General features: G+C 54.4%; 1 protein-coding gene across 5 annotated transcripts in view; it reads left to right on the forward strand.

Moving 5' to 3' along the window:
- Positions 1-25,762, forward strand: part of KIF25 (kinesin family member 25) — a 52,710-nt gene that overhangs the window by 5,884 nt on the left and 21,064 nt on the right. For 3 of the 5 annotated variants that reach the window (XM_034669471.1, XM_034669469.1, XM_034669470.1), the window contains exons 2-7: positions 2,999-3,064; positions 7,339-7,461; positions 8,956-9,094; positions 9,837-9,940; positions 13,119-13,207; positions 15,055-15,097. In XM_034669471.1, the coding sequence (XP_034525362.1) occupies positions 2,999-3,064; positions 7,339-7,461; positions 8,956-9,094; positions 9,837-9,940; positions 13,119-13,207; positions 15,055-15,097 (564 nt within the window). Of the gene's footprint in view, positions 1-2,998; positions 3,065-7,338; positions 7,462-8,955; positions 9,095-9,836; positions 9,941-10,004; positions 12,870-13,118; positions 13,208-15,054; positions 15,098-25,762 lie in introns of those variants that run through there. The other 2 variants (XM_034669472.1, XM_034669474.1) reach the window with 2 other exon arrangements.

Genomic DNA, 25,762 nt, shown 5'->3' on the forward strand with positions numbered 1-25,762 from the left:
AACAGAGCCTGGAAAAACTCTACAGAAAATGAAGCAGAAAAGGGCTCTGTGAAAAGATGAACTAAACTGGCAGACCCTTAGTTTGACTCAATAAAATTAATTAAATCGAGAAGAGAGAGCATTACTTCCAGCTTCACAGAAATAAAAAGGGAGCCTCGGACATGCTGTGAACAGCGCCGCTGACAAGTCAACCTGGATGAGATGCTCAGATTCCTGCAGAGACATCACCAAAACCGACTCGGGAAGAGGTAGGAGATGTGAGCACAACTGTAATTCACTGAGGTTACATGAGGAGTCAGAAATCTCACAAAGGAGAGCCCAAGCCCAGACAGCTGCCCTGGTGAATTCTACCAAACATTTAGAAAGGAATTAATACCCATCCTTCACAAACTCTTCAGAAAAATAGAAAGGAGGGAACATTTCCCATTCCGTGAGACCAGTATTGCCCTGATGCCAAAACCACATGAAAACCTCACAAGAAAACTCCAGAGCAATATCTCTTACGAATATAGATGTAAAAATCTTCAAAAAATACTGGCAAACTGAATCCAGTGGTATATAAAAAGGATTATATCCATGCCCAAGTGGAAGCTAGACCCCCAATGGTCTAGCATTCCAAAGTCAGTTAATGTGATAGACTGCATCAATAGAAGAAAGGACAAATCCCATGATCATTTTGATAGATCCAGAAAAATGCTTTTGACAAAAGTAACTCCCCTTCATGATGAAAACACTCGACCAACTAGGAACAGATGGCGACTCCTCTGATAAAGGGACTTCCATGAAACCCCCCAGCTGACACACGTACGGTGAAAGGATGAACAGATCCGCTCTCACCACGTCCATTCACTACCTTCCCGGACATGCTTGTCTGCGTTGTAGGCAAGAAGACGGAAGGAAAAGGGACCTATCAGAAAGAAGGAAAGGAGACGATTTTCGTTTGCAAATGACATGATCTCATATATGGAAAATCCCAAGGAGTCCACCAAAAAACACGATTAGCCCTAGTAAGTGATTTCAGCAAGGTTGAAGAATACAAGATACAGGTCCAAAAATCTATTGTATTTCTACTTCATAACAATGAAAAAAACAAAAATGAAATTAAAAACAACAATTCCACTTACAATATCATCAAAGATCATTAAATGCTTTGGAAGAAATTTAAGCTCAGATTGCAGACTTGCACATTGGAAATGATGGTCAGCGTTAGCCATCAGGGCAATGCAGATCAAATCGCAGTGACACACCACTTGCTACCCACTCGACGACGGCCGTGCTTAGAGAGACGGAGGGTAAGTTTTGGCAAGGGTGCAGACAGCTTGGAATTGTCACGCACTGCAGGTGGGAGTGTGCGGTTCCTCAGACGCTAACCAGAGGTAGCACACGTGGCTCCCATCCTAGGAACACATGCGGGCGAAAGGGAAACGTGTGTCCCACAAAAACTCGTTCAGGAATGTCCCAGCCATACTTCCCAGAATAACTAAAAACTGGAAACCGCCCGAGTGTCCTTCAGCTGATGGATGTGTACATGTGGTGCAGTCGTACAGTCGAATATAATTGGGTAGGATGCCACGGCACGGTTCAGCCCTGAGAACGAGGTGCCCAGTGAAGGAAGCCGCTTGCAGGGGGCTACGTGTCCTATGATTCCACTGATGCAAACTGTCCAGAAGTGGCGAATCTTTAGAGACAGCATGTTAGTGGTCTCCTAGGGCTGGGTTGGGGGTGGTCAGGGGTGATGGCTAAGGGGCTTCCTTTTGGGGTAACGAAAATATTCTCGGACTGATTTTGGTGACGGTGGCACAGCTGTGAGTACACCGAAGCCACCGACTGTGTACGCGGGGGCTGAGTTGCATGGACGTGAACTACAGCCCCATAACGCTGCAGTCAGGGGTGGCGTCTTGGTGGATGCCAAAAGTGGGCTTCTGCGGAAATAGTCAAGGTTTTTTTTTTTTTTTTAAAGAGGTAAAATGGACTGAACATGGTAACAAAGTCCACATGACAGCCAGTTTTCTGGTTTTATTACCAGTCACAAAGAGATTGTCCCGAAATGATCACAGTTCTCCAAGAACTGTGCATCATTAGTGGGCTTGGGAGGGATTCCCTGTAGAAAGGATGGCCCCTGAGCCACCTTCCCAGAAACCCGTGCTTTCCTGTCCACCAAGGCCCCCAGTGGCTGACTTGCTCAGCATTTACTGTAAATAGCTCATATTTAAACTCCTCTGCTTAAAACCCTGCAGACAACACTGCCTTCTTCCCTGTCGTCCCTCCTCCCAGCCCTCAGCCTCCTCCTCAGACTCTCACCTTCTCTGGGCTCCTCAACTCAGCAAACTCATTCCTGCCTCAGGGCCTTTGCACGTGCTTTTCCCTTTGCTCTGGTTTCCTCGCTGGCCCTGCCAGCGCTCCTCCCCCTCGCTCAGCGGCCCTGTCTCTGAAACCACATCACTGTTTTAACTGTGGTGCCCCCGTTGTTCCCCCAGCTCACTTACCCCATACACTGGCTTTTCCACGTCTCCCCACGAGGATGGGAACCCGCACCTGATTGGTTCACGTCTGTGTCCACAACCCCCAGACAAGTGCCTGGCACATGATGGATTTCTAACAGACAGCATTTGAATGTGAGTTATGCAGGGAAAGAAGTGCTGATCTGGTGTTCCAGATTTTAATTTGCATATAGGTCACCTGGAGCTCTCACTAAAATGCAGACTCTGGCAGATTTGGGGCTTTTTGAGCAGCTTGATTGGGGCATAACTTATATACCATAATGCAGGACTCTGCATGTCCAGCAAGCCCCCAGACGCTGCAGTTGGGGGCCACCCTTGGAGTAGGGGTCGTAGACGTGGGGCACGGGGGCGCCTGTCTGCATCAGAAGCAGCTCCCACTCCAGCTGGTCTCCTCCCGCAGCTCTTCATGGACACGGGTGCTGGCTTCCTTCTGAGGGTGGCGTGCTTACTGATGATCAGTTATGGTGATAATTTCCCTTTTTGGTCCTTGGTTGTAGGTCAAAGAAGAGCGGATAGTTGAACTGGAAACCGAAAATGCTGTCCTTCACCTGAGACTGGCCCAGGTAGTGCCCCCACGCATCCAGCAGGTGAAGCTGGACCGAGTCCTGCCCGGGCTCAGAGCTGCAGTCTGTCCCGGGTCTTCTTCCTTCTCTTCCATCCACTGCGGTGGACTCCTGTGCTGCACGAGCTTTAATCCCTGTGCTCACGAGTATCTAGGGAGTAATGAATTAGTGAGGTCCCTGCGCTTCACTGAGGTCGAACTTACGGACATGACTCCCCCCAGTTGAAACGTACAAGTGGGTGTTCAGTGCGCTCGTGGTTGTGCAGCCATCATGACACCCCCTTCACCTGCTCCCCAAAGACCCTCGTACTGCTGGAGTTCATCCCCTGCTCCCAGACCAATTCTGACATCTTGGCACAGATGCTTGCGTGATTTGACCCAGATCTGTCTACCTCAAGGGTCTGACTTCCACGCTGGAAGGGAGGGAGCACGGCGGAGAGCGCCAGGTGGGAGCCTGTCCATTCCGGTCTCACACGGCCAGCCACTGCTGCCACCTGAAGACGCGGGTGGGCCCTGTATGCCACGGCAGTCCATGTGGGAGGAGAAGGCCACATGAAGATGAAGCAGGGGGCATCCACAGGTGCACTGACGCAGCCACGGCCAGGCCGCCTCGGTGGCCACGGGAGCTGGAGAGAGCCACGGAGCCTCTGCCCGCATGGCCAGCCGCACCTGGATTCCGGACACTGGCCTCCAGGACTGCGAGCGGATGCACTTGTGTTGTCCTAAGTCTCCCAGGTGGTGGTGGTTTGTTATGAAGGCAAGTTTGGAAAGATAGCGCATCTGAGTTCCTCATCTTTAAGTTACAACCCCTGCAGATGTCTCCTCACGGCAGAACCACGTCTTCAAACTCTTGACGCTCCTCAAATAACCCTGCCAAGTTTCACTGAACCAAATTAGTTGCACTAAATCATAGATGAAGTTAGCACGATTCATACTGCTTCCTAAATTAAGTATCAATTTATTTTGGTGGCGCTTCCAGCCCAAGCCCTGGAAAGCACATCCCCCTTTGTTGCACCTGAGCTTCAGAAGAGCACAGACGGGGGAGGAAGCGGCCGGTCGGCGGCGGATGCGGCAGGTGCCTGGGAGCCGCGCTGCTGACCTTCTTGGCTGCAGGAAGCCCACAGCAGACTTCCAGCCCGGGCGCTGGGGCCCTTCCCCCCGCCGCAGGTTCAGAGGCGCAGAGCAGGTGGAATTGCGGAGTCTGCGACCTTCTGCTGGTGAGGGTTGCCACAGAGCAGCTGCGGTGTTTCCGGACATCAATGACGTGAAATTAAGAACATTTTTTTCACATTTAAGATTCTTAGGTGTAGCGCGTCAGTTATACAAAGCCTGTAAATTTTTGGCATTTGTATGGTAAGGCCCCCTTAGTCATTTTTGATGATTATAAAACAGAACATCTTCATTCTTGTGGCCCACGCCCCCTGCTCCGCCCGTGTGCCTGGGTGGAGACGGGCGGGGTGCATCTGGGTCGTGATCCGGGCGCACAGGGCTCTGCCGGGATGCTGTCTGTCGGACTCCGTCCTCTCTGTGCAGAAAGTGGCTGATCCCGGCTCCGGGACAGCTCCTCCCACACGTGGACACTGTTCCTTTTTTCAGTGTCTCCCCCAAAACGAGTCCGACCGCCTCCCCAGAGCCTCTGTGGCTGCCCACTCCCCCTGGACGCCTGCAGCTTTCTGCCCATTTCTCCGAAACCAGCCCAGCCCTGGAAGGCAGGCAGCCCCACGTCCAGTGCACAGGACTCGGTCATTCTGCTTCATTCGCTCTGAATTCCTGTTGGACCTACAGGCGATACCAGAGACTGTAGGATACAGGTCTGCATATTTATATGTACATTATTTTTTTTTTTTCTGGAGAGAATCTGAGCCTTGTGATTTTAGGGCCTTCATTTTGCTTCAGTTTTGTCTTCGGTCACCAGAGGGGTGGAGGCAGTGAGCCCCGTGATGCCCCGAGCACTGGTCTGTACGAGTCTGTGCCCACACGGCTCCCGGCACGTGCCATGCGGGCCGCTCGAGAGGTGGTCTGTGGTCGTCATAATTCCGCGGATGGGCGGTTCTCCTGGGCTTCCCTGTGGCGTAACAGATTCTCCAGCCTCATCAGTGGCCCTTGCCAGCTGCCACCTCCGTGTCCCATTCACTGTTGCACACGGAGCTCAGATGTCCACCCTGCTCCCGGCGCACGGGAAGAATTTGCTTGATGTGGTTTCAGGAGCAATGCAGCCAAAAGCTTTGACTGAAAGAAAGTAGCGGTCCTCACGGTTTGGAGTCTAGGGAAGACGCTGGTGTCAATCACATGTGAGCTGGCAGGAAGCCTCGGCCTCAGGGGTGGAGGATGCGGACTCAGCTGCGTTGGGCCTGCGCGGAACCCTGACCATCAGACGGGTCCGTCCCGAGAGGCACAAGCACACCTCCTTCTGGCACCTGCCGGACGTCTCCCACTCTGGAGCATAAATGGAAGGGAGCGGAATGCTACTCGAAGTTAACAGAACTCTCTGTCCTGTCTGCCCCCAGAATTCATTTACTGACCACCATGGTACTTTCCTGCTTTTAAGGTATTGAGTGGAATTCAGTCAAAACTCCTGATGCAAATGAGCCCAGTCGAGTGAAACTGCTATCTGGTGTATTTTATTTCCTTTCTGTCACCAGAGGAGCGCCCAGGCCTGTGTGACGGTCAGCCAGGAACAGAGCCTTGAGTCCCCGGGTCATGTTCCTTCCGAGCTCATCCCCGTGAGATGCGGATTGTCCGCAGCCGTCGGCACGGAGGGAGTGTGACGGGCCGCAGCGTGCAGAGCGGTGGACCTACGGGGCAGGCTTCCCGCCCGACGCGAAGGGGTCCAGCCTCTGCCCAGTTCACGGCAGGCTTGCCTGTTACCTGCTGCAGAAAGAATCGTAGTGAGGGACATTCAGACACCCAGAAAATCATGTTTGCGTCAGAGAAAGATCCCCAGCTAGGTGGGGCCCCAACCCCCAATGCTCAGCGGCTGGGCCTCCGTTTCTGGAGTGGGCGGCGCAGGTCCTCAGGGGTCTTCATCCCACGCCCTGGGCTGTCCCCGCACCGGCCTCCCGCAGCAGCTCCTGTTCCAGGCGCTCCTGTCTGCCTGGCTGGCGTCCCTCCCACTCTCTGCTGTCCAGTCAGGTGCAGATGCTCAGGGGGGAGCCCCGCACCTGTTGGGCCTCGTCCTCACGGCAGGGGCCAGCGTCGGTGACCGCGTGTCCCACACAGACCCCACTGTCCTGGGAGGCCTGCACCCTCCTCTGTGCTCTCCCCAAAGCAAAGCCGGTTCCGCTAGGGAAGCGGGCACATGCGCCCCGCGGCTCTGGGGCTGTGCACTTCCTGCTTGAATACACGGTAAATCGATCTTACCGCGTCGCCGAGGCAACGATGTTGTCATTGTTATCACCGTGTGGGACCGCACAGCTGAGTGTCTGAGGGGAGACCTTCTTCAGTACTTACGAGCTGCAAGGACACCATGGGGAAGCTTCGACACTCAAACATGTGGAGAACAAACCAAAACAAAGAGCAAAACCCCAAATGCGTCACCTTTTCCTTGGGACCTGAGTTATGGCCCCTCCCCAGCTGGCCACATGGCCCAGGGACCGGGAGCTGCTGTGGCCCCTGTCTTGTCCCAGCGTGTCCCCTCCCAGAGGTGCCCAGGTCATCCCTGAATGTGTCCTGACTCATCTACTCTGTCCCCCATGAGAGCCCTTCTCTCCATCCTTCTCCGCCGAGCTCCCAGACCCATCTTCCTGAACAAGTATGTGTCGTGAAAATCCCCGCTGGCTTGGCATTGCCCTGAAGAAAACGCCCAGGCGCTGACCCTATTACTGACGAGGCCTGTGGCCTCCCCTCACCCCCATTCCCCTCACTGTTCTCTCCATTGTTGCGTCGACCAGACCACCTGGGCCCTTAAACCCCTGTCGCACGCGGATGTCTTCAGGCTCAGCCACCCTGTGCCCCGCGTCCGCACGGCCCTACCTCCGCACCCCTCCCCGTGCCGCCCCACCTGCACCCCCGTCCCGGGGCCGCCGCACCTGCGCCCCATGTCCACATGGCCCTTACCTCCGCACCCCTCCCCGTGCCGCCCCACCTGCACCCCCGTCCCGGGGCTGCCCCCCCGCGTGGGCCCTGTGCAGCGTGAGTGGTGTGGGCCGGGCAGCGGTTTCCCGCACGCAGGTGGGGCTCAGTGGACGACGGGTGAATATTCTCCCCTCAGAGAAAGTGCACCTGCCCCAAGGTGTTCAGACTTCGAATCATCCTTTATTCTCTTGTGCACAACAGTACCGAGGAATGACCGGAACGGGGGGCAGCACGGCTGCAGGACTCTGCTCCCGGTGCCACGAGCGGGACCCGCTGCGGAGAAGCACAGCCCCGGCCGCACCCCAGCTCCGCCGCGGAGTTCAGGTAGGAGCGGTTCCCCATAAGCTGGACGCTGTTTACGCAGCGGATTTGTGTCCCGTAACTCACAGCGCTTGCTTTCTGGTGAAACCGTGGATGTTATGCCCGTCAGGAGAGATCTACTCTTGAGAGATTAAAAGGAGCTTGATGTAAGGAAGCCACGCTCCTCGGTTACCAATCGTGGATTTTCCAGCATGGTTTACCCACGTGGCCTTCTTTACTAGACGGGAGCAGCACTCCTGTGCCTGTGATGCTCTGCCTTCCTTGCGGCTACCTGCTGAATAGGAGGCCTGGGTCCTGAGTCCACGTGGGAAGGAGAAGCTCCGTGTGGCCGTGGGCCGGGCTGTGTGGCACCGCCCTGCTCCCGCTATGCTCCTCTTCCTGACTCGTGTCAAATGGTAGAAAACGGCTTAATGCAGGTCAGGTTAACCAGGACACATGCCACCGTGGTTCCAGGGGAGCCGCTCCTGGTGGAACTGCTGGGGCAGCTGGAAAGAAAAGTCGGAAACATGGCCATGGCTCTAATGCACCTGGCAGCTCTCCAGGGTGACGTGGTGCTGGGATATTTTTATACCATCCTGTGCTTAGGGGCATTGTTCACCTGTCCTTACAAACAATGTGACCGGGGTAGAAGCTAGAAGGGGAAAAAAGATCGTCATCACGACAACAAAAACGCCATCTGTAAACATGATTAGTCTGCCCCAAGAGGCTTGTTTTTCCTCCCATCGAACTGAACTGCAGGAAAGCTTGCAGAATAGATTTATGTAGGATGAATCCTTTGTTGTCTTGCAGCTCAGTGGAAGGGCCCCATCTTTGACAAAAGTGGGTAACTTTATCTGCATTCCATGTACTAAAGATACTGTATGGACCTTTTATCGGAATGTTTCCCAAACATATGGAAACAGTCTCTATTTTACAGAAAGGAAGACTTAAGAAACCAAGGACACGTATCTTAGATTGGCTGGGATTTCGTGATTTGCTTGCTAGATGTCAAACCGCAGGACGTCAGCTCCTTCCTTCTGGGCCTCTTGTCCTGGTGCCAAACAGTGTCGCACGGCCTCAGAAGGGAAGAGCCCCTGACGTGGGGGATACCGCTTATCGGCTCCATTGTCCCCAGAGTTCTCTAAATGCTCTCGCAGGTGTACCTGGACACGGGTCACACGCACACAGGGGCCAGCATGGCTCTCTCCATGTGCTCAGGACAGTGTGGCCCCGAGGGTGGTCACCACAAAAGACCAGAGCTGTGTTCCCGCATGCAGAGGGTGGTATGGGGCTGGGGCTGGGCCAGCCTCGCGAGGAAGTCCAGAGTGGACAGAAAGCTGTCCTCCATCTAACGTGTGAGAACTTCAGCTGTAAATAGATTCAGTTTGCGGGAGATTGCGTGCGTGATTGTGTTATTGTGTGGCTGTGTTCTTATCTTATAGACACTTAGGTGATGGCTCCCTACGGTGCAATGTGGTCAATAGCATCCTCTCGGTTGTGTGTGTTCTTGTGGTCCAGACACTGCAGCAAGACATAGAGGCGCTGCGAGCCTCTGTCCTGGAGGTTTTCAGAGCTTGCCGGGATCACCTGCAGGACGGTCTTTCCGAAATGGTGGCGGCCGTCCAGAGGGCACAGCTCTGCCACCAGGCTCTGCTGGGTAAGCCGTGGTTAGGGCCAGCTCAGCCTATTGGGTGGAGACAGAGGACTGCCAGGGAGTGGAGTTGGCATCTGCTGTGACTTTGTGCTGTGCCTGGGCGTGGACACGGGCAGACCCCGAGGCAGGGCTGGGGCCACAGTCCTGGTGGCTGCACCCCTCAGGGAGTCCCCTGTCCTCTTGGGACGGTAAGAGGCTCTCTTGACACTGATGCCTTCCCTGCATGGGTGCTGTGTCCCCACTGAGCCTCCTGTGTCAGATGTTCCTGAGATGCGGTGTGACGTCCCATTCTGTCCATTCAGCTCTTTCTTGGGCTTGGTCACTACTGGGTGGAGACGGGGATGTTCTTGTCACCTACCAGACCTACAGCCCAGGGAGCAAGATGCTTTGGCCCCAGGGCTATAAGTCCTCTCCCCCGTAGCACCGTAGGAATGAAGGCATACTGGTCAGGTGGGACCCTCCTGCTGGGTCTCAGGCCAGGGACAGGCACCCACGTGTGTGCTCACGTGCCGTCCTCTGTGTCACGCGCTCCAGGAACCGGGACAGTACTGTTATCTAATGGGCAATGGTGTGCCTCGGCCCTGAAAAAGGGGGGTGATTTACAGAAAACTGAGGGAAGGGGAGAAGAGCCCGGCTTTCCCTCAGGATGCCAAAGTCTCCTGCAGGTGGAGCAGGTCACAGGGAGAGGTTTGAAGATCCTCTCCTGAAAACCTCACACGCACTTGGGGTAAAATTGTCCCCGCAGCTTGGCAGTCAAAGGCGGGTCACCTGGAGCGGTCCTTGCAGGAAGTAAATGCACGGTATGAGCTGGAGACGCAGAAGAGGAAGGTGCTTCACAATCGTTTGGTGGTGAGCGGTCATTCCCAGAAGGGTGGCAGGCAAGGGACCTGGAGGAGGGACTTCAGTGAAAGGTAGGGGTGGGGTGGGGCGGTGGACAGCCGAGGGAGGTGTGGCCAGTGGGGAGGTGTGGCCCATGTGGGAGGCGTGGCCCACAGGCACGGAGGGGCCTGGGCTGATCGGCCAAGGGGTGGGATAGGATCCGGATGGGACCGGACCAGCCCCTGGGGCCTGCAGGTGGGCGGTCGGACACTCAGCTGAGCTCCAGGGCCCGGGGCCAGGGAGGGGGCGCCTTTGAGCAGGGGTCTGCAGAGGGCGTGCACGCCCTGAAGGGCGAGCGGGGATCCTTAGAGCTCAGCCTTCCTGGCCAGCCCTGACCCCAGCTTTCTTCCGCCGCCATCAGCAGGATGCCTAGGATGGCTCGCTTTTCTCTCTTAAGCAGTGTGAAGTCTGAGGCCCAGGAGGTATGAGGACTCCGGGTTCCATTTCTGTACAGGATGAGGCCGGAGTTGATGGTTTGTTGGATGAACTTTGGTTCAGTGAGGTTTGCTGGCGTGCTGGAGCCCCGGCAGCTCACAGTCCCACTGAGCCTATGCTCCTGGGAACTCCCGGGCCAGGGCTCCCCCATGGGTTAGTAGGAGTGGCTCTCACTGTCCGCTAGGCTGTCACCCCGTGTGGCTCGGGCCCTAGGCCAGGACAGCAGAGCACATCCACAGCGCACTTCCTGCCGACCAGGTACTCTGTAAGCACCTTGGTGCATGTTCCTACTTGGTCTTGACAGCCGTGTCGCCCTGCTGCAAAGACCAGGTGAGAGGTGAGGGAGGAGCCGCCGTGCCAACGCTCTCCCCAGGCGCCTGAAAGGGCCAGGCGGGCCCTCGGGCAGGAATCAGGTCCAGGTGGGACGAGGCTTGGCGCTCCCGCTGCGTTCTGTGCTCCAGAAGACCCACCAGCCGACCACAGGTCCCGGCATCAGGGAGGCCCAGGGACCCGACAGCCCTACAGTCTGTAACTCAGTTGGGTGCCTCACTTACCCAGTGTTTACCAAGTAAAAGTAGTTCTGCTTCACGACTGATTGACTCAACTGGCTGTGAGTCCTGGGTAAGAATCAGAGATCGCCAAAGGATGCCTTCTGAACACTTGGAGAACGCGTCGCTCCCTGGAACCAGCAGGAGTGTATGAGAACGACAGTGTTCTCATGTCCTTTCCAGGTATTACATCAAGAAAAGAGGAGAGATGTGGGGTATCTGGTCTTCAGCCAGGCATTTGCAAAAGTGTGACGTGAAATATTAATGAACAGAACGTCAGTATAAGAGCTGTGAGCCATCCCTCACAGGCCAGCCTCCTCCCCCCCCCTGGTTTTTGGACTCTCTGGAAGCGGTGAGGTGAGGGAGGGGCAGGCCCGCCAAGCCAGGGACTCCCGCCCGGATAACAGCCAGGAAAGGGGCCATGTAGGGACATCCTCTGGGCTCTGTCCAGACTCTCTGGATCCTAATTCTTACTGACTTGACGGAGATGGAAAAGCATATTATTGTATTTGAGGAAACGAATTTGAAAGGGATTTATAGCAAACACATTGAATGGCAAAGAGTATCCCAAAATATTTCCACAGGCTAGAGCGCTAGGCTTAAGCAGAGCAAGTAGGCTACAAAATGCCCAGTACCCAGGTGCAGATTGAGGATGTGGGATGAGAGAAGGAGCTCGGGAAAGCTGCACGAGGACAGGTGACCGCCGGTGACTGCCTCACCTTGTGAGCTAAGATCACTTTTTAAATAGAAAACATGTTGGAACTCTCATCACCATCATGGTCGTTGTGGGTGTTAGCAGGAGTCTCTCCTGCCGCCCTGCCACAGGAGCCCGGACCGCAGGCTCAGTCTGGGGACCTGGTCCCTCACGCCCAGGCTTCTCAGACCACATCCCGCTCTGCCGATGGATGCCTGGGTGCCGTGGAGTGGAGGTGGTTGTCGCTTTCAGCGGGTGACACTTCTTCACTCACAGGTGCAGCCACCACCCAGGTCACCTGACACCGCCCTTCACCTGCCTTCTCCCAGTTTCTCCCGCCCGGCCCTCCCCCTGCTTCTGCGTGGTCTTTCCCGTCTCATGACACAGTGTGGGCTTGGTTCCCAAGGCCACGTCTTGTTCCACAGAATGCTGGATTCTGGCAAAGCTGCAGCCATGCTGACAGTTCCCCTGCTTTCCCACGGTGTGTCTATCATCTGGGGGGCTGGGGAGGAGCAGAGGCTCCCTTCGGGTGAATGCAGAACTCCTGGTTTTAGGTGATGATCCCAAGCACGGAATAGGTCGTCGGTGTCCGGGGCTGCCAAGTAAGCTGGGGGTTGCTCGGCTGCAAGGGTGGAAGAATATCAGAACATCAGAAACGTGCGCCTGGAGATGTGCTGCTCATTCTGGCCATGGTGCTTCGGGAGGGATGAAAACAGACGAGGCTGCCTTAGCCATTTGGGGAGTGCGGCTCGCGACATGCGCGGGGTGGGGGGGTGCTGGTGGGAGTGAGCGCGGAAGGGCGGTCCAAGGGACACAGTGGCAGACTTTGTGTTTCTGACACGCTGTCCTGTGGAGGAGGAACAGACGTCCTCATTATGGCCCCAGCGTCGTCAAAGGACCAGTGGGTGAACGAGGCCAGCGCGGGGCCAGAGGGAGAGGTGCGGCGGAGCCAGGATCCCGCAGGAGCTGGCCGCTCCCCGTCGCTCGTGGGCCGAGCGCAGACATGCACACTGCCGTGCTTGCATAAAGCGGCTCGCGTCTCGGACCGCGGGCACATGTGGCGCTGCTGCCACACTCCACAGCCGTCAGTTCTCCTCTGTGGTTGTCTCCGCGATATCCCGTCCGGCCACGGTCTAGACGAACGCTTTGCAGGGCCTGGAAAAGCAGCAGGAGTACCAGATTTCAGGAACTTCCCCTAAAATGCCTCACAAGTGGGATGCAGGTAGCCTTTGAGAGGTGTTTTCCTGATACTTCTCACATGATGATCATTTGCCAAGTGAACAAATTTACATGGGGATTTTCAAAAAGCTTTAAAGAGCACCGACCGCCCGGGGTGGTGTTCAGAAGCCGGTGTGCGGTGGGCAGTCCAAGGCTCATGTCCTGCGAGGCGGTACCCAGCATGCGTTCTCTGAGGAAGCAGATGGTCCCCGCAGCTGTGCGCCTCAGCTCACAGGTGCCAACTCTGTTGTAGGAGCTGAAAGGGAATATCCGAGTTCACTGCCGAATCCGCCCCCTGTTGCCCTTCGATAAGGAATTGGATGATGCAGCTTCACGGGACAGGTAATCTGCGTTTGCGCTGGGCGTGCGTGTGCGTGTGCAAGCGTGTGCGTGTGTCTAGTTAAAGGAAAGAGAAAGGGCAGCAATTTCCCGTGCCTCCAGTGTACCTACGGCGTGCCCCAGGGCAGGGTTTCTCATGCTCCAGGTGAGGGTTGTTTTCTGGAAGGACCGGAGCAGCTAGAGGCCGCCGGAATGTGGCTTGAACGTGGCCAGGATCTCTGCGCGAGCTCCGTGTGCGTCATAGGGGTTCTGCTGCGCGATGGCTCAGGCCTGTTTCAGCGATTGGCAGGGCCAAGCTCTGGCTGGTCCTTTCTCTGTGTGTTAGTCCGTGAAAGGGGAGGGGCGTCCTTCTTTCCTTACTCCGGAGACCCCTCAGGGGTGCGAGAAGGTCATGAGTGTTGACGCAGCTGCTATCTGTAACTCGGAGAGAGTTTTGATGGTATTAATGAATAACACAGAGTTATCCGAAATTGTTTGAGTTGGCTGTTTACTTGAAAACCATACTCAATAGGACTTTCCCTTCTTCCCTGGATGAAACAAACCCGCATGGAAAGGTCCGCCCCGCTGCCTGCGGAATGGATTCCACTTCGGGGCCCTCCAACCCACGCGATGCCACACACTAGCCCCCTGCTTCCCTTAGGTCAGTCTCCTAGGTGGCTCTGTAGCTAACAGGCCCTCCCTCTGCCCTGTAAGTTGGCTCATGTCAGGGTCCTCCCCTCGCCCGCCCAAGTCTTGCTCTTCCGGAAGGGCCTCCCTCACGTCTCACTGATGTGTATATCCTACAGCCTAGCCCGTGACTTCGGAAGGTCTTCAGAAGGGCCTGGGCCAGCCCTACAACATGAAACACAGTTGGCACCTTTTTGACGGCAGCTGAATCTTGTTAGCTCAGTCCTCCCTGAGCCGTGGTGGCTGGTGGTAAGCAGCCGTTTGTCAGGCCTGAAAGCCAGGTGTGTCGGGAACTGTGGTGTAACCAGCCGGCGGTCCCCTGGTGCCGCATCTCCACCAGCAGGTGGTTTCCCGTTGCCATAGCGGCATTCCAGCTGCTGTTTCCATCATTGCAGGCAGCCCCACTGTTGAGCTTCTCAACACTTCACCGGAGGTCTCGTGAGCTCTGTCCGTGCTCCTAGCTCGCTTACGTTCGTTTAACGTTTGCTCTGAAGCACGTTGCATTTTTCCAGGTTCACGACTGCCCTCCAACACCCGAGTTCCTGAAGACAGAGACTATGCTGTAAGGTTTGCTGCCCATCAGCCACCCCCGAGACTCGGGGCAGAGATGTTATTTCACTCCTACGACACACAGGAGTATGGAATAAGAGCAGAGGCATGAGAGAAAACATTTCCAGAGAACATGAAAAGAAAGGAGGAGAGGGGACACTGAGGAAAGGGGAGAAAATCAGAGATGATGCAAGAGAGAGGCATGGGGCAGAAGAGAGGGGCAGAGAGGCAAAGCCAGTGGCAAGGGGAGGACCAGTAGGGAGGACCATAAAGCGGAAACAAAAGGAGGGCTCAGCAGAAACAAGAGTGTTGAGGAGTTTCGGGGCACCCGGCTGTCTCGGCTGGTTAAGCGGCCGACTCCTGATTTCGCTCAGGTCATGATCTCAGGGTCCTGGGATTGAGCCCCACACTGGGCTCTGCATTCAGCAAAGAGTCTACTAGAGATCCTCTGTTCCTCTCCCTCTGCCCCTTCCCCCACACGCTCTCTCTCTCACTCTCTCTTTTTAAGGAAGGGAGGGAGGGAAGGAGGGAGGGAGGATGGAAGGAAGGAAGGAGGTAGAGAGTGTGGAAGACTTTGGATGTTGGGGAAACAGATGGAAACTCTGCAGTGATGTGTATTTTCACTGTCCTTCTAGCCCCAGCTCCATGCCTGCGGGAGTGGTCCACGCCGTCGATGACGTGAGTGATGTCCCCAACACACTGTCTTTGGAGAAGCTCTCTGTGTGATGGTTCCCATAGTGCCCAGATATTTCGACCCCTGAGAGTAATTCAGAGATGGGTGAACACAGAGTAATTTCCTCCTTTACTCCATGCCCCCTGGATAATGAGATGGGTTCTATTGCTTGATTTCCACGGGAGGGAGGAATTAATCCGGCTCTGGGTGCACTTCCCTCATCTGAAGCCACAAGGCTCCTAACTGTGGGGGTGTGTGAGGAAAGTCGCTTCACCTTCGTCTTACCCTGGTTTTCCAGCTCCCAAATGAGCTCGTGCATGAATGAGACGTGAGGGTTAGAGCAAAGGGAGGAAACACAAGTCTAGAACCAATGCAGCTGAGCTTGACCTGTGTGGTTTTAAATTTATGCAGTGGCCATATTTACTGCCAGCTCAGGGTCTTGCGTTCGCTTCAGAACCTGCGTGTTTCTTAGCTTTATCTACCCAGAGGGCCTGGAAGTAACGGTGGGAACCCAGCTCCCAGCCTGGCTTCCACATGCGGGGACGTGGGGCTCCTCGGTGGCTGTGAGTGCAGAGTGCTAGAACGCCATCAGTCTTTCTAAAAAGCTACAAAGAGTTAAACATTTATGATGCCTTTCCTGTGTGAAATGCATTTCAGGGTAAATGAATAGTTGACTAGGGAGAGTTTTTCTTTGTAGAGGATTCTAGCTAATACAGAGTGAGTGATAAAATTAGAAGTCAGCAGTTGAAGGCCCTAATGGTGCTGGGGGACAGTCTTCAGTGGGTGCTAGACCGTTAGGGGTCAGCAGGATATTTACCATGGAAGGTTCTGGAATCCCTTGGAACCCAGAGCCCTCAAAGTTTCCTGACAGCAAGACGCTCGGACATTAGGAAGTGGCGATGGGCTGTGGTGGTGGACGCAGCCCCACGATGGAGAAACTGGGGCTCAAAGCTGAGTCCGCATCTAACGGAGGCTCAGGGTCTGTCGTTCTGAACGGGAGGAGACAAATCAGCCCAGTCAGAATGTGAGACACTTCACAGGACAAGTGGCCCGATTTCTCTGAGAAATCCGTAGCACCAAGAAAGGAGACAGGACCTGGAAGGAGAGACGCACCAGGCTCACGCACACCTGAACAAGCCAGCCGTGACCATACATTTTGGGGAAAGCCAGAGAAGTTGGAGTACGTAGGGGGTCATAGTAACTTTATGAAGTGAGATTAGTAACGGCATGGTGGGTGTGCGGAAAAAAGAGTCCTCATCAGTTAAATCCAAGCATGATGTTGTCTGATATTTAATTTAAAATATGCCAGAGAACTAGCAGGTGGGTTGAGCACGTGCATAAAACTAGATGGACGAGTGTCCGCAAGGCTGGGTGGTGGCGCCTTACCCCATTGCCCCCAGTTTTGTGCACGTTGGAGAGTCTCCGTCAGTAAAGGTTAGGGACGCGGGTTTCTGCTTCAGCACAGCTTACGACCGTCGCAGCGTGAGCGTAGGAGGCGCATGGGATGTGAACTCTCAGCTGCGATGACGGCTTCTAGACCGCAAGCCGTGTGGAAGCCACGTGCGGAAGCCACGCGTGGAAGCCATGTGTGGAAGCCACGTGTAGCTCCTCGCCCGCCCCCGCCCCGCCGCCACGAGGTGGGCCGTTGGAGGCCATCCTGTGGTGGTCACCTGTCATAACCTGCAAGGACCCTTCAGTCCGCGGATCGAGAGGCCCAGGGAACTGTTGAGCTGTGTTAGACGCCCCTCCGACAGGCTACGGAAAACAGAATGTCTTTGGTTTTAGGTATTTTTTCACTGATCATTGGATGCATTGTATGTTGCCTTAAACACCAAGAGACAAATTAAATGCTTATTCTTGGGAATTTGAGTTAAAAGAAGCCGTCAGGATCATCCTCTTGACCTCTTTTCATAGGAGAAGGTGCTGAGTAACGGTGTTGAAGTTCCGGCCTTTTCCGCACTCTGCATGGTCTGTGGGTGCCCTGGTCGACCTTCAGGAGTTATTTTTCTTTAGGAACATGTCTCCTGAGCCTGGGGCCTGACCCTCATGTGCTGAGGGCCTGCTGGGCTCCTGTCCCGTGTTATTGCTGTTCTTTGCTGTTCCTGCATTCACCCTTGTCACTGTCCTCTCCAGTCCCTGTCCGAGGCCCACTGAAGTCTCAGGTTCAGAAGTCGGAGGGTTTTGTGGTGTTCTGCATTTTACCCATCAAGATAAGATAGCATTGCTTTTGGTTGGGTGATTTTGGGTTTTGTTTAAAGAAATCAGTGGACTCCAAGTTGTTTTTTGATGTAACAGAGCTGCTTGTTTGGACACTTGGTATCACTGACTCTGCCGACAGGGGCACATGGTCGGTGCGGTGACCCCACGGCGGACTCTTATTTCCAAAGTCAGAAGGGGCTGGGTTTGTGTTGGATTTCCTTTCAGGCTGCCGCCGAATTCAGCATTGAATAGTTTTGGATTCAACCTGTAAATAGAATCCATCTCAGACGGAGCCGCCGCCTGGCCCCTCTCCTGGTTTTCCGTGGCTTGTATGACACTCAGCTAGGCAAGACCAGATGGCCGGCTCCGTCACTTTCTGCGGTTCTCCCTTACTTTTCACTCTTCTGAACCATTCAGTCTGACCCTCACAGACTGGAGTTTCTGAATGCAGCTAACAAAGCCTAGTCAAGCGATTCTCATGCAAATACCTGTCCTTGGGGTCAAAACTATTCCTGAAAAGTGCTTACAAAGACGCCTGAGACCAAGTCTGTAATGATCAAAGCTCTGTACGGTCCTTCACCTGGGGTTCACCTGGTCCTGCGGTGAGCGGGGTGGCCAGCACCCTCTGCAAGCAGCTGCGGCTTCCGGAGAACGCGGAGGCCCGGGCATGGGGCGGGAGCCCCGGCGTCTGCCCCCCAGGACGGCCCCAGCCCTGCTGGGATGAGGTGAAAACACAGTGAAGGTGCCCCGTTTGTGTCCCTGCTCTGGACAGCCCTGAGTCTCAGCGCGGTACTTGGGACGGCTCGCGTGCTCTCCAACCGCAACATGCCGAACTGAACTCTTGGTTTCCCCTTTGGACAGACCCGTCTTCCTGTCTCTCTGTCTGTGCAAGTTATAACTCCATCCACTCGGTTGCTCACGCCAGAAAGGGAGTCACCGTGGACTCTCGGTTTATCAGCGCTCGGTTCTGCAGGAAACTTCCCTGGGTCTCATTTACTCCACTGCATCGCCTTTGCGCTCAGGGCCATGCTGCCCTCCCCGGAGCTAGCTGACTGGTCCTCTGTCAGCTGCGCGTGTCTGAGCCGCTCTGAAGATCAGTGGGTCGGATACGTGGCCTCTGGGCTCGGAACCCCTCCATGAAGGCACAAGAAGCTAAGGGCGAGGTCGAAAACTCTTGATTCCGACCTCTGTTTTCTGCCCATCCGTGCCACCAGACCGTTGATGCACCCTTCCTGCCACGCTGGCCTTGACGGGGACCAACCGGATGCTGCCTGCAGGACGCTGCACTTCTCCTCGGGCCAGAACGCCCTCCGTGCTCTGGGCCTGGCCCACCCTTCCCACCCTGCGCACTCAGTACAGGCATCACGGCCGGTGAAGGCCCTTCTGGGGTCCCAGTCTGAAATGCACCGTCTGTGCCACCTCCCTGCATCTGTTCACGTCTTCGGGATTCTTGGAGGAATTTGTCTTCAGCTCGTCTGCTTTACCCACACCGGCTTCGCACCCGTGTTCACCACAAGACTCAGTTCGGGACTGGGCACAGCCTCTCTCCATGCACACGAGGGAGTGAAACACACACTTCTAGTTCATTCCAGGCTACGGGGGCCTCCTTATCCATAACAGGACCAACCAGCGACGGTGGACATTGGAAGGCCCGAGTCACGGGTGGAGGGCGCGGCCTTGGCTGTTGCCCAGCTGCTCGAGGACTGTGAACACCTGCTCTTTCCTGCAGTAAAATTGTGTGTCTCACGGGAGTTTTCTAGAATCAAGATTTAGTCCCTCAAACATGAACCAATTTTGAAGAATTGAAATTTGTCGTAACGTCAAGTGTGACTTTTACAGACTTGTGGTCTGAGGAAGACGTTTGGATTTTTAAGGAGTTACAGGATTTCAGGAATCAGTTCTCTTTCTCTTTTGTCAGTTTACTTCAGACTCATGTTCTTCTCCTACTAGTCCGTTATTTCATATTGTTAATCCAGATTCACAAAAAGTTTGCCCCCCATCCCGTCTCCAGCGTGCACGGTATCCCAGGACAGGACGTATTCCTCATGGGAAGGCGCATTTGCCACGAGCGAGGGGCTGCCTCGTGGGGACGTCCATAGAGCAGCTGGTGTCCGAAAATGACTCCCCTCCCCAGTATCTACTACGGTGAGAGTTCCCGGTATTTCTTTCTTTCATGAATGACGAATTTAATCCAAATTTTGGAACTACGGACTTGCCGTGGGGACCAGACTCCACTGCGAGCACATTTTACAGACGGCAGGAAATGAGACTTTGAAAGGAAGAGTGACCACGCAGTAGCAGAGTCAGAATCAGCAAGTCGGTTCTGTATTCATTGTACTGACAGCTGTGGCTGCTTCTCACCGAAGACCCCAGGGAACCGCAGAGCCTGTGAGCATTGGCGTCCCGCAGGCCCGGGCAGGGTCCGCCGATGAGCCAGGCCGAGCTGGACGCCACCGTCAGACGCTCATGCTGTGCTGTCCTTTCCCCTGTCCGGCATGTGGAAACTTGCCAGCATCTCGCCTCAATGCACGCACACACACACACCTGTGCCTGTGCAAGGGGCTGCCCTCCCTGACCGTGTTCCTGATCTCAGAGGGGAAGTGGTGGCGAGAATGCCTGCAAGTGTAGGCCCAGCCCTGTCGGGCACCAGCGCGCTGTGAATGCGGAAGGAACCAGCGCGCTGTGAATGCGGAGGGCACCAGCGCGCTGTGAATGTGGAGGGCACCAGCGCGCTGTGAATGTGGAGGGCATCAGGAGCTACTTACTAATATTTATTAGCGACACACAAACATCATGACGCATATATCCATCCGGCTGTTTTTGAGAAATAATCCCAACAGGACATGAACACCGTCCCTTGTGTCCTCGTCGGGGCAGCAGGAGGACAGCATAAATAGCACTGCTGTGTAGGCTACGGTCGCTTGAACAGAAGTTGGCTGCTTATGGTCTGTGGCACAGCGTGTGGGGTCTTTGGACTCCCCTTCTCGGTTACTGGCACGCTGCGCCAAGCGTCTCTATCCTTAAGTCATCCTAAAGAATGTACGACACATCGTTTGCACTTGGTGTGGGGTACACGACCTGTGGTCTTTGTCTGACTCCTGGAGCGAAACACCAGTGAGCAGAGGGTAGCTTTGGGTGGACAGGGAACAGGTGTCCCGTTCCCGGGATGAGAGGGGCGGAAGCAGCCGTGCGTGGTAGGGGGGCTGGGTGGCACCCCGCCGACCAGCTGTGGGGGTCCGGCCCTGAGGGATCAACAGCGGCTGTGTTCCCAGTGACAAGAAACAGGGAAGGAAATAGGGATGCTTTAGGGGTGAATTTGCAAAAACATAAGGAGCATCTTTGAACTTGTCAGAGGCAGAAAGGCGGGGCACCCACGTGCAGACTGGCAGTCTCTCTGAGCTCAGCCTGCACGAAGAAACAGCAGGATTTGACCTCAGATTTGAGTTCAGGCCATTGCCCACTGGACTATAGAGCACAGACAAGAGAATGTGTTTCCTTGAAGCCTTTCATGAGATGCGTCAAAAACGCCTGCAAACCGAGACAAATAATCCATTCAGAATATGGCCGAGGCTATGAGCAGCCGGTCGGAGAACACCGGCTGGGCCCTCCTGTCTGTGCGCCTCTTTCCAGCCCTGCCCCCTCTGCCATACTCACAGGTCCTGGTCCCAATGTCAGCCCCTGCAGCTGCCCTGCTCCCACTCAGAGGGAGGCCCGCAGACCTGAGGGCACGTGGAATGTGGCTCGGGTGCTCCCCGTAGTGTTAACCTCTCTGCAGTCAGGTGCTCCCCAAATGACCACATGGGAACAGGATGACAGAGGAGACACACGTGCCCCCCTCCGGGCTTCCTGCTCTTACCAGCAAGATGTGTGGGACCTTACACCGGCCACCAAGTTTCTCGGCCTCCTTTGCTTGTCTGTGGACCTGGCTGGAATCACCTAGTTTCATTTTTTTATAGTTTATGGCCCAAGAGCACCTTCCCTTAGCTGTTGGGCCGATGGTGCCCGAGGGCCTGGGGAGTTTCCCACCATCTCATCCTCCTGACTGCATGTCCGTTCTTGGTGCAGCTCCTCGTGTTCCCCTGTCCTCTCCATGTCCTGTGCAGAGGCAGGTGGACCCAGAGGCTTGGCCAAACCCAGGCTCTGTCCCTGAGGCAGGAAGGGGGTGAGTTCTTTACTGGGCAGTGCTTTTCGGTGATGGGAGCAAAGGTAAAGCTCATTTGTGTCACCAGGTTACGAAACAGGGTTAATCCAGCCCTGTCCTTCCTTCTTCCCTTAGTCCTGGGAACTTTTAAAGAGATGCTTCCCCCATGTCCTTGATGTCACCCGAGGGACAGTCCACAGGGATGCTCTGTTCTTTCCCCTCTATATATGAGCTTTGCAATAATGAGGGGTTCCCTGGCTTCCTGCACAGGTGACCAGTGGAGGTTTGTTAAGTGTCGTGATGATGGGTGGACTCCCCTGCTGGGCTCTCTCCAGCTCAGAGGCCGGGCTCCAGAGTCAGGGAGACCCCGGGGCCTCCTGACCTCAGCTCTGTCTAGCGTCCTCACTCCCCCATATTGTGCAGTTCGGAGGGAAACCCACCACTTTTTGTAGTGACTGTCCCTGAGGTTTGTTTTGTTGTCTGGTTGTGCTGTTTTTTATGCAGGACTTAGGGTGGTTCAGAGTCTATGCCTGCTTGTTTAGCTCAGTAACATCCAAAGCTCCATGAATCTGTCACGCAGTGCGGGAGCGGGAACGTGGCGACGACCCCCCACCTCACCTCCCCGTCTGAGGCCATCTCCACTTCAAATCTTATTTTGAGGTGTCTTCCATTGAACAGATACTATAAATATAGATGTTAATAAAACCTATAAATTATACAATATTTAAAATACACATTAGGTATAAAAACTTACATAAATTATACTTACAAATAAAACCGTATATACTATGGAGGGTTATATGTATATAAATTTCCTATCTGTGTTTGGTCCTAAAAAGTCACTGGCTAGTTTTAGTATTTTGGGGGACTGAGGTTTTCAATTCAACATGTTTGGTTTTTTTTTTTTCATAGACAGAGCCTATGTTGTTTTTTTTTTTAAGATTTTATTTATTTATTAGAGAGAGAAAGAGAGAGAGAGACCACAGGCAGGGGCAGCGGCAGGCAGAGGGAGAGGAAGTCGCAGACTCCCCGCTGAGCAGGGAGCCCGATGCGGGACTCGATGCTGGGACTCTGGGATCATGACCTGAGCTGAAGGCAGATGCTTCACCGACTGAGCCACCCAGGTGTCCCCAGACTCAACACAAATTTGCTGAGATTTATCTGTCTTGATGCAGGTAGCGACTCAGAGGAACTAGTGAAAACCTACCGACCACAGTGATGACCGTCTTTTACTGTTTTAGCTGTTTTGGGCCGTGGAACCCAAACGTCTCCTCCTGGGAGAAGATTGTTGCCTTATACTTGCAAGACTCGGCCCATCCAGCAGGTTTTGCGGAATAAGGAGCTAGTACTCCCCGAAGATAGTGTTGAGTGTCTGCCATGGGGAAGAGGGAGCTTAGATATTGGCAGTGGAGTCACAGCGCGTCCACTGCTCACCTCCACTGTCCCCAGCGGAGGTGAGCCCCCTCCCTGTGGTCGGCGCGACGAAGGCCAAGGACCGGGAAGGAGCACCCAAGGGCAGGGCCTTCCATTCTGAATGGAAGCCTTCACTTAGCTGCTTCTGGTCTCAGCATGTGGCAGTTGGATTAAAATTGACTTAGCTTCGGGGTGCCTGGGTGGCTCAGTCGTTGAGTGTCTGCCCGGCTCAGGGCGTGATCCCAGCGCTCTGGGATCGAGCCCCACATCAGGCTCCTCCACTGGGAGCCTGCTTCTTCCTCTCCCACTCCCCCTGCCTGTGTTCCCTCTCTCACTGGCTGTCTCTCTCTGTCAGATAAATAAATAAAATCTTTAAAAAAAAAATTGACTTAGCTTCAAAATGTGACGGCTGAGTCAATGGCAAAGAGTTGTGTGCCCTGGATGTTTCTGAAAGCCGTCCGAGGGGATTGGATACAGATACGGAAGCAGCTCAATGTCGGGAGAATGGCTTTGTTCATTACCGGCTTTGAGCGGGGCACCTTGCCACATGGTGCCCCCGACAAGCCTCGGGGTCCCGCGAGCAGGTGCGCCCACGCCGCAGGGGAGCCCCAAGGGTCTTCGTCCACCCTGCCGCACGTCCGGCCATTCCCCTCCAGAAAGAAAGGGTGTCGTAGGGCAAGAGCTTGAAATTTTAGATAAAAGGAAATTATCCTAAAAGGCCGATGGAATGAATCTTACTTGTGAGGAGAAGGGATGTTTAGCCGTATGAATGAGGAAGTATTTGTTTGGATAGGCAGGAAAGAACATTTAAGCTGTGTTTGGGAAAATGAAACTTTGCTCTTGGAATGATTTCAGATGTTTAAGATGTAGTGATCCCACTGTGGGATGACATTCTAAATAGCCATGGGGAACTTTGGACTCAGGCTTGTTTTTATGGCTTTTTATGTTCCTTATACGGTGTCCCTTGAGCTTTTGGGTGAGACATTGTGAACCTTAGCATTTTTCATTTGTTTTTCTTTATGGTTAAAACTCCATCGTTTGAAAACAGCAGTAAAACACTTTGGGGTGTGTGTTCCTGTGCAATTCATCGTGAGGCACTAGGGTTACGTCTTGGCATAATATTAAAGGAATATCACCACGATCAGGCAACAGAAAAACAAAAATATGCCTCTGGGAGGGAGGGAGGGACTGAGGATGTTGGTCAGATTCTGGGTCTGGGAGCCAGGAATCTGGGCTCTGCTCTGAAAACTGTGTCCGTGCCTTAGTCCTGGGGGGTGTCTGAGAGCTCTTTCTTGCATCTGCTTTCAGAGTTTGGGAGTGGAAAAGATTTAGGAGCTCCTTCTGCCGTAGACGGTATTATCATTGTTACCTAACATCGCGGTTACCGTGTGGGATAGGCGCCCCTGATGCCGCTCTGACACACGGTGCTCCAGGGATACTCAGCGGAGGAATGTGTTCCCCATCAGCGACTCCCTGGCGAATAGCACCTGATTCTTGAAAGCCGGGTTGGGACACAGCTGCACACAGTCTCCGTGTATGTACCAGATTAGGCGTCTCGGGAGTCGTGCTGCAAAGGAGGCCGCAGTCAGGCCCCTCTCCTTGCTGGCCCAAGTCACTGTGGAGCAGGTTCCAGCCCCGTCGGCTCTGCTGAGCTCTTCGTTATGGTAGCAAGGGGCCTCCTACTCTGCCAGGTGCAAGTGACAGCTGGCAGTGAGGACCTGAGTGACCCCCGCCCCCGACCCGCGCTGTGCGCCACCTGCTTCTCTGTGTTACACTGACCTCATCCCCTTCCTGTTCCATTTACATGTCGGGACGACGTCTAAGGCAGTGACATAGAGAGTGACCTGGAAGGCAGTGACATAGAGAGTGTCACCTGGGAGTGACAGAGAGAGTGACATAGAGAGTGACCAGCTCGGGGGAGGGCCTGGGGCCATCTTGTTAGCCAGGGCGGCAGCAGGTGTCAGGAAGGAGAGAGAGACACAAGGCGCTTGACTGAACGTGTTGGCAGGGCTACTGCTTACTGATTGTCTCACAAGCTGACTTCCCCGGTGCCCACCTGTGGTCCCCATAGCATTTCGCCTTCAGTTATGAAGACAGCAAAGGCTCGGCTCTCTGGCGAGATCGGTATGTAAGCTGGGGGCCCTACAGAGTCCGCACGCCACAGCCCACTTCTGTGTCTACAGAGCGGCCGATCTCTCTGTCTCAGTCTCTCTCTCTCAAAGCACCGGTAAGAAGACGGGAAGACACATCTCCAACAGCTGTCGCGGAAAAATCAAACGTCTATGGGCTATTCACCACTGCAATTGTTGTTTGTTGTTTTATTTTTTACTTCTTTCTGTACGCCTGTCTTTTCATGAATTTGCACTTTGTTTTAGAATTGGAATAAATTCGAAATATTTATTTTTTCTTTGCCTAAGGACAGGGGATCTACAGCTGCATTTCTTGCTCAAGGCAGCCTTTGCTTCTCTCCACACACGATGGCTGTGGGGATAGTTTAGCAAGATCAAAAGTTGATGGGTTTTAAAAAAAAAAAAAAACTTTAAGCACCAGCAGTTATCATTAAATTATAGCAAGTCTGAGATGGGACTTCTTGAGTCCTGGGTAAGTCTTACACCTGACTTGAGCTGTCAGGTGCCCCGAGAGTCCGTGTCCTGGGCCGTGGCGTGTCTGTCTGTCTGCTGTGGAGAAGGAGCCCGCTGGGCAAGCCTCCACAGAGGCGACTCCTCCCATCAGCGCCTGGCCCGCCATTCCCCTAGAAGGGAAGTAAGTGTTACAGTCTTTGGGGACCATATGGTCTCTGTCTTGTTACCCAATCGTGTGGTTGAGTAAAATGCATCCGTAGATAGTCTGTAACCCAGGGTGTGGCCGAATTCCACTAAAACTGTTTGCAAAAACAAGCGACAGGCCAGACTGGCCC

Source organism: Ailuropoda melanoleuca, chromosome 10 (assembly GCF_002007445.2).
Source record: "Ailuropoda melanoleuca isolate Jingjing chromosome 10, ASM200744v2, whole genome shotgun sequence".
Taxonomy (NCBI): Eukaryota; Metazoa; Chordata; class Mammalia; order Carnivora; family Ursidae; genus Ailuropoda; species Ailuropoda melanoleuca.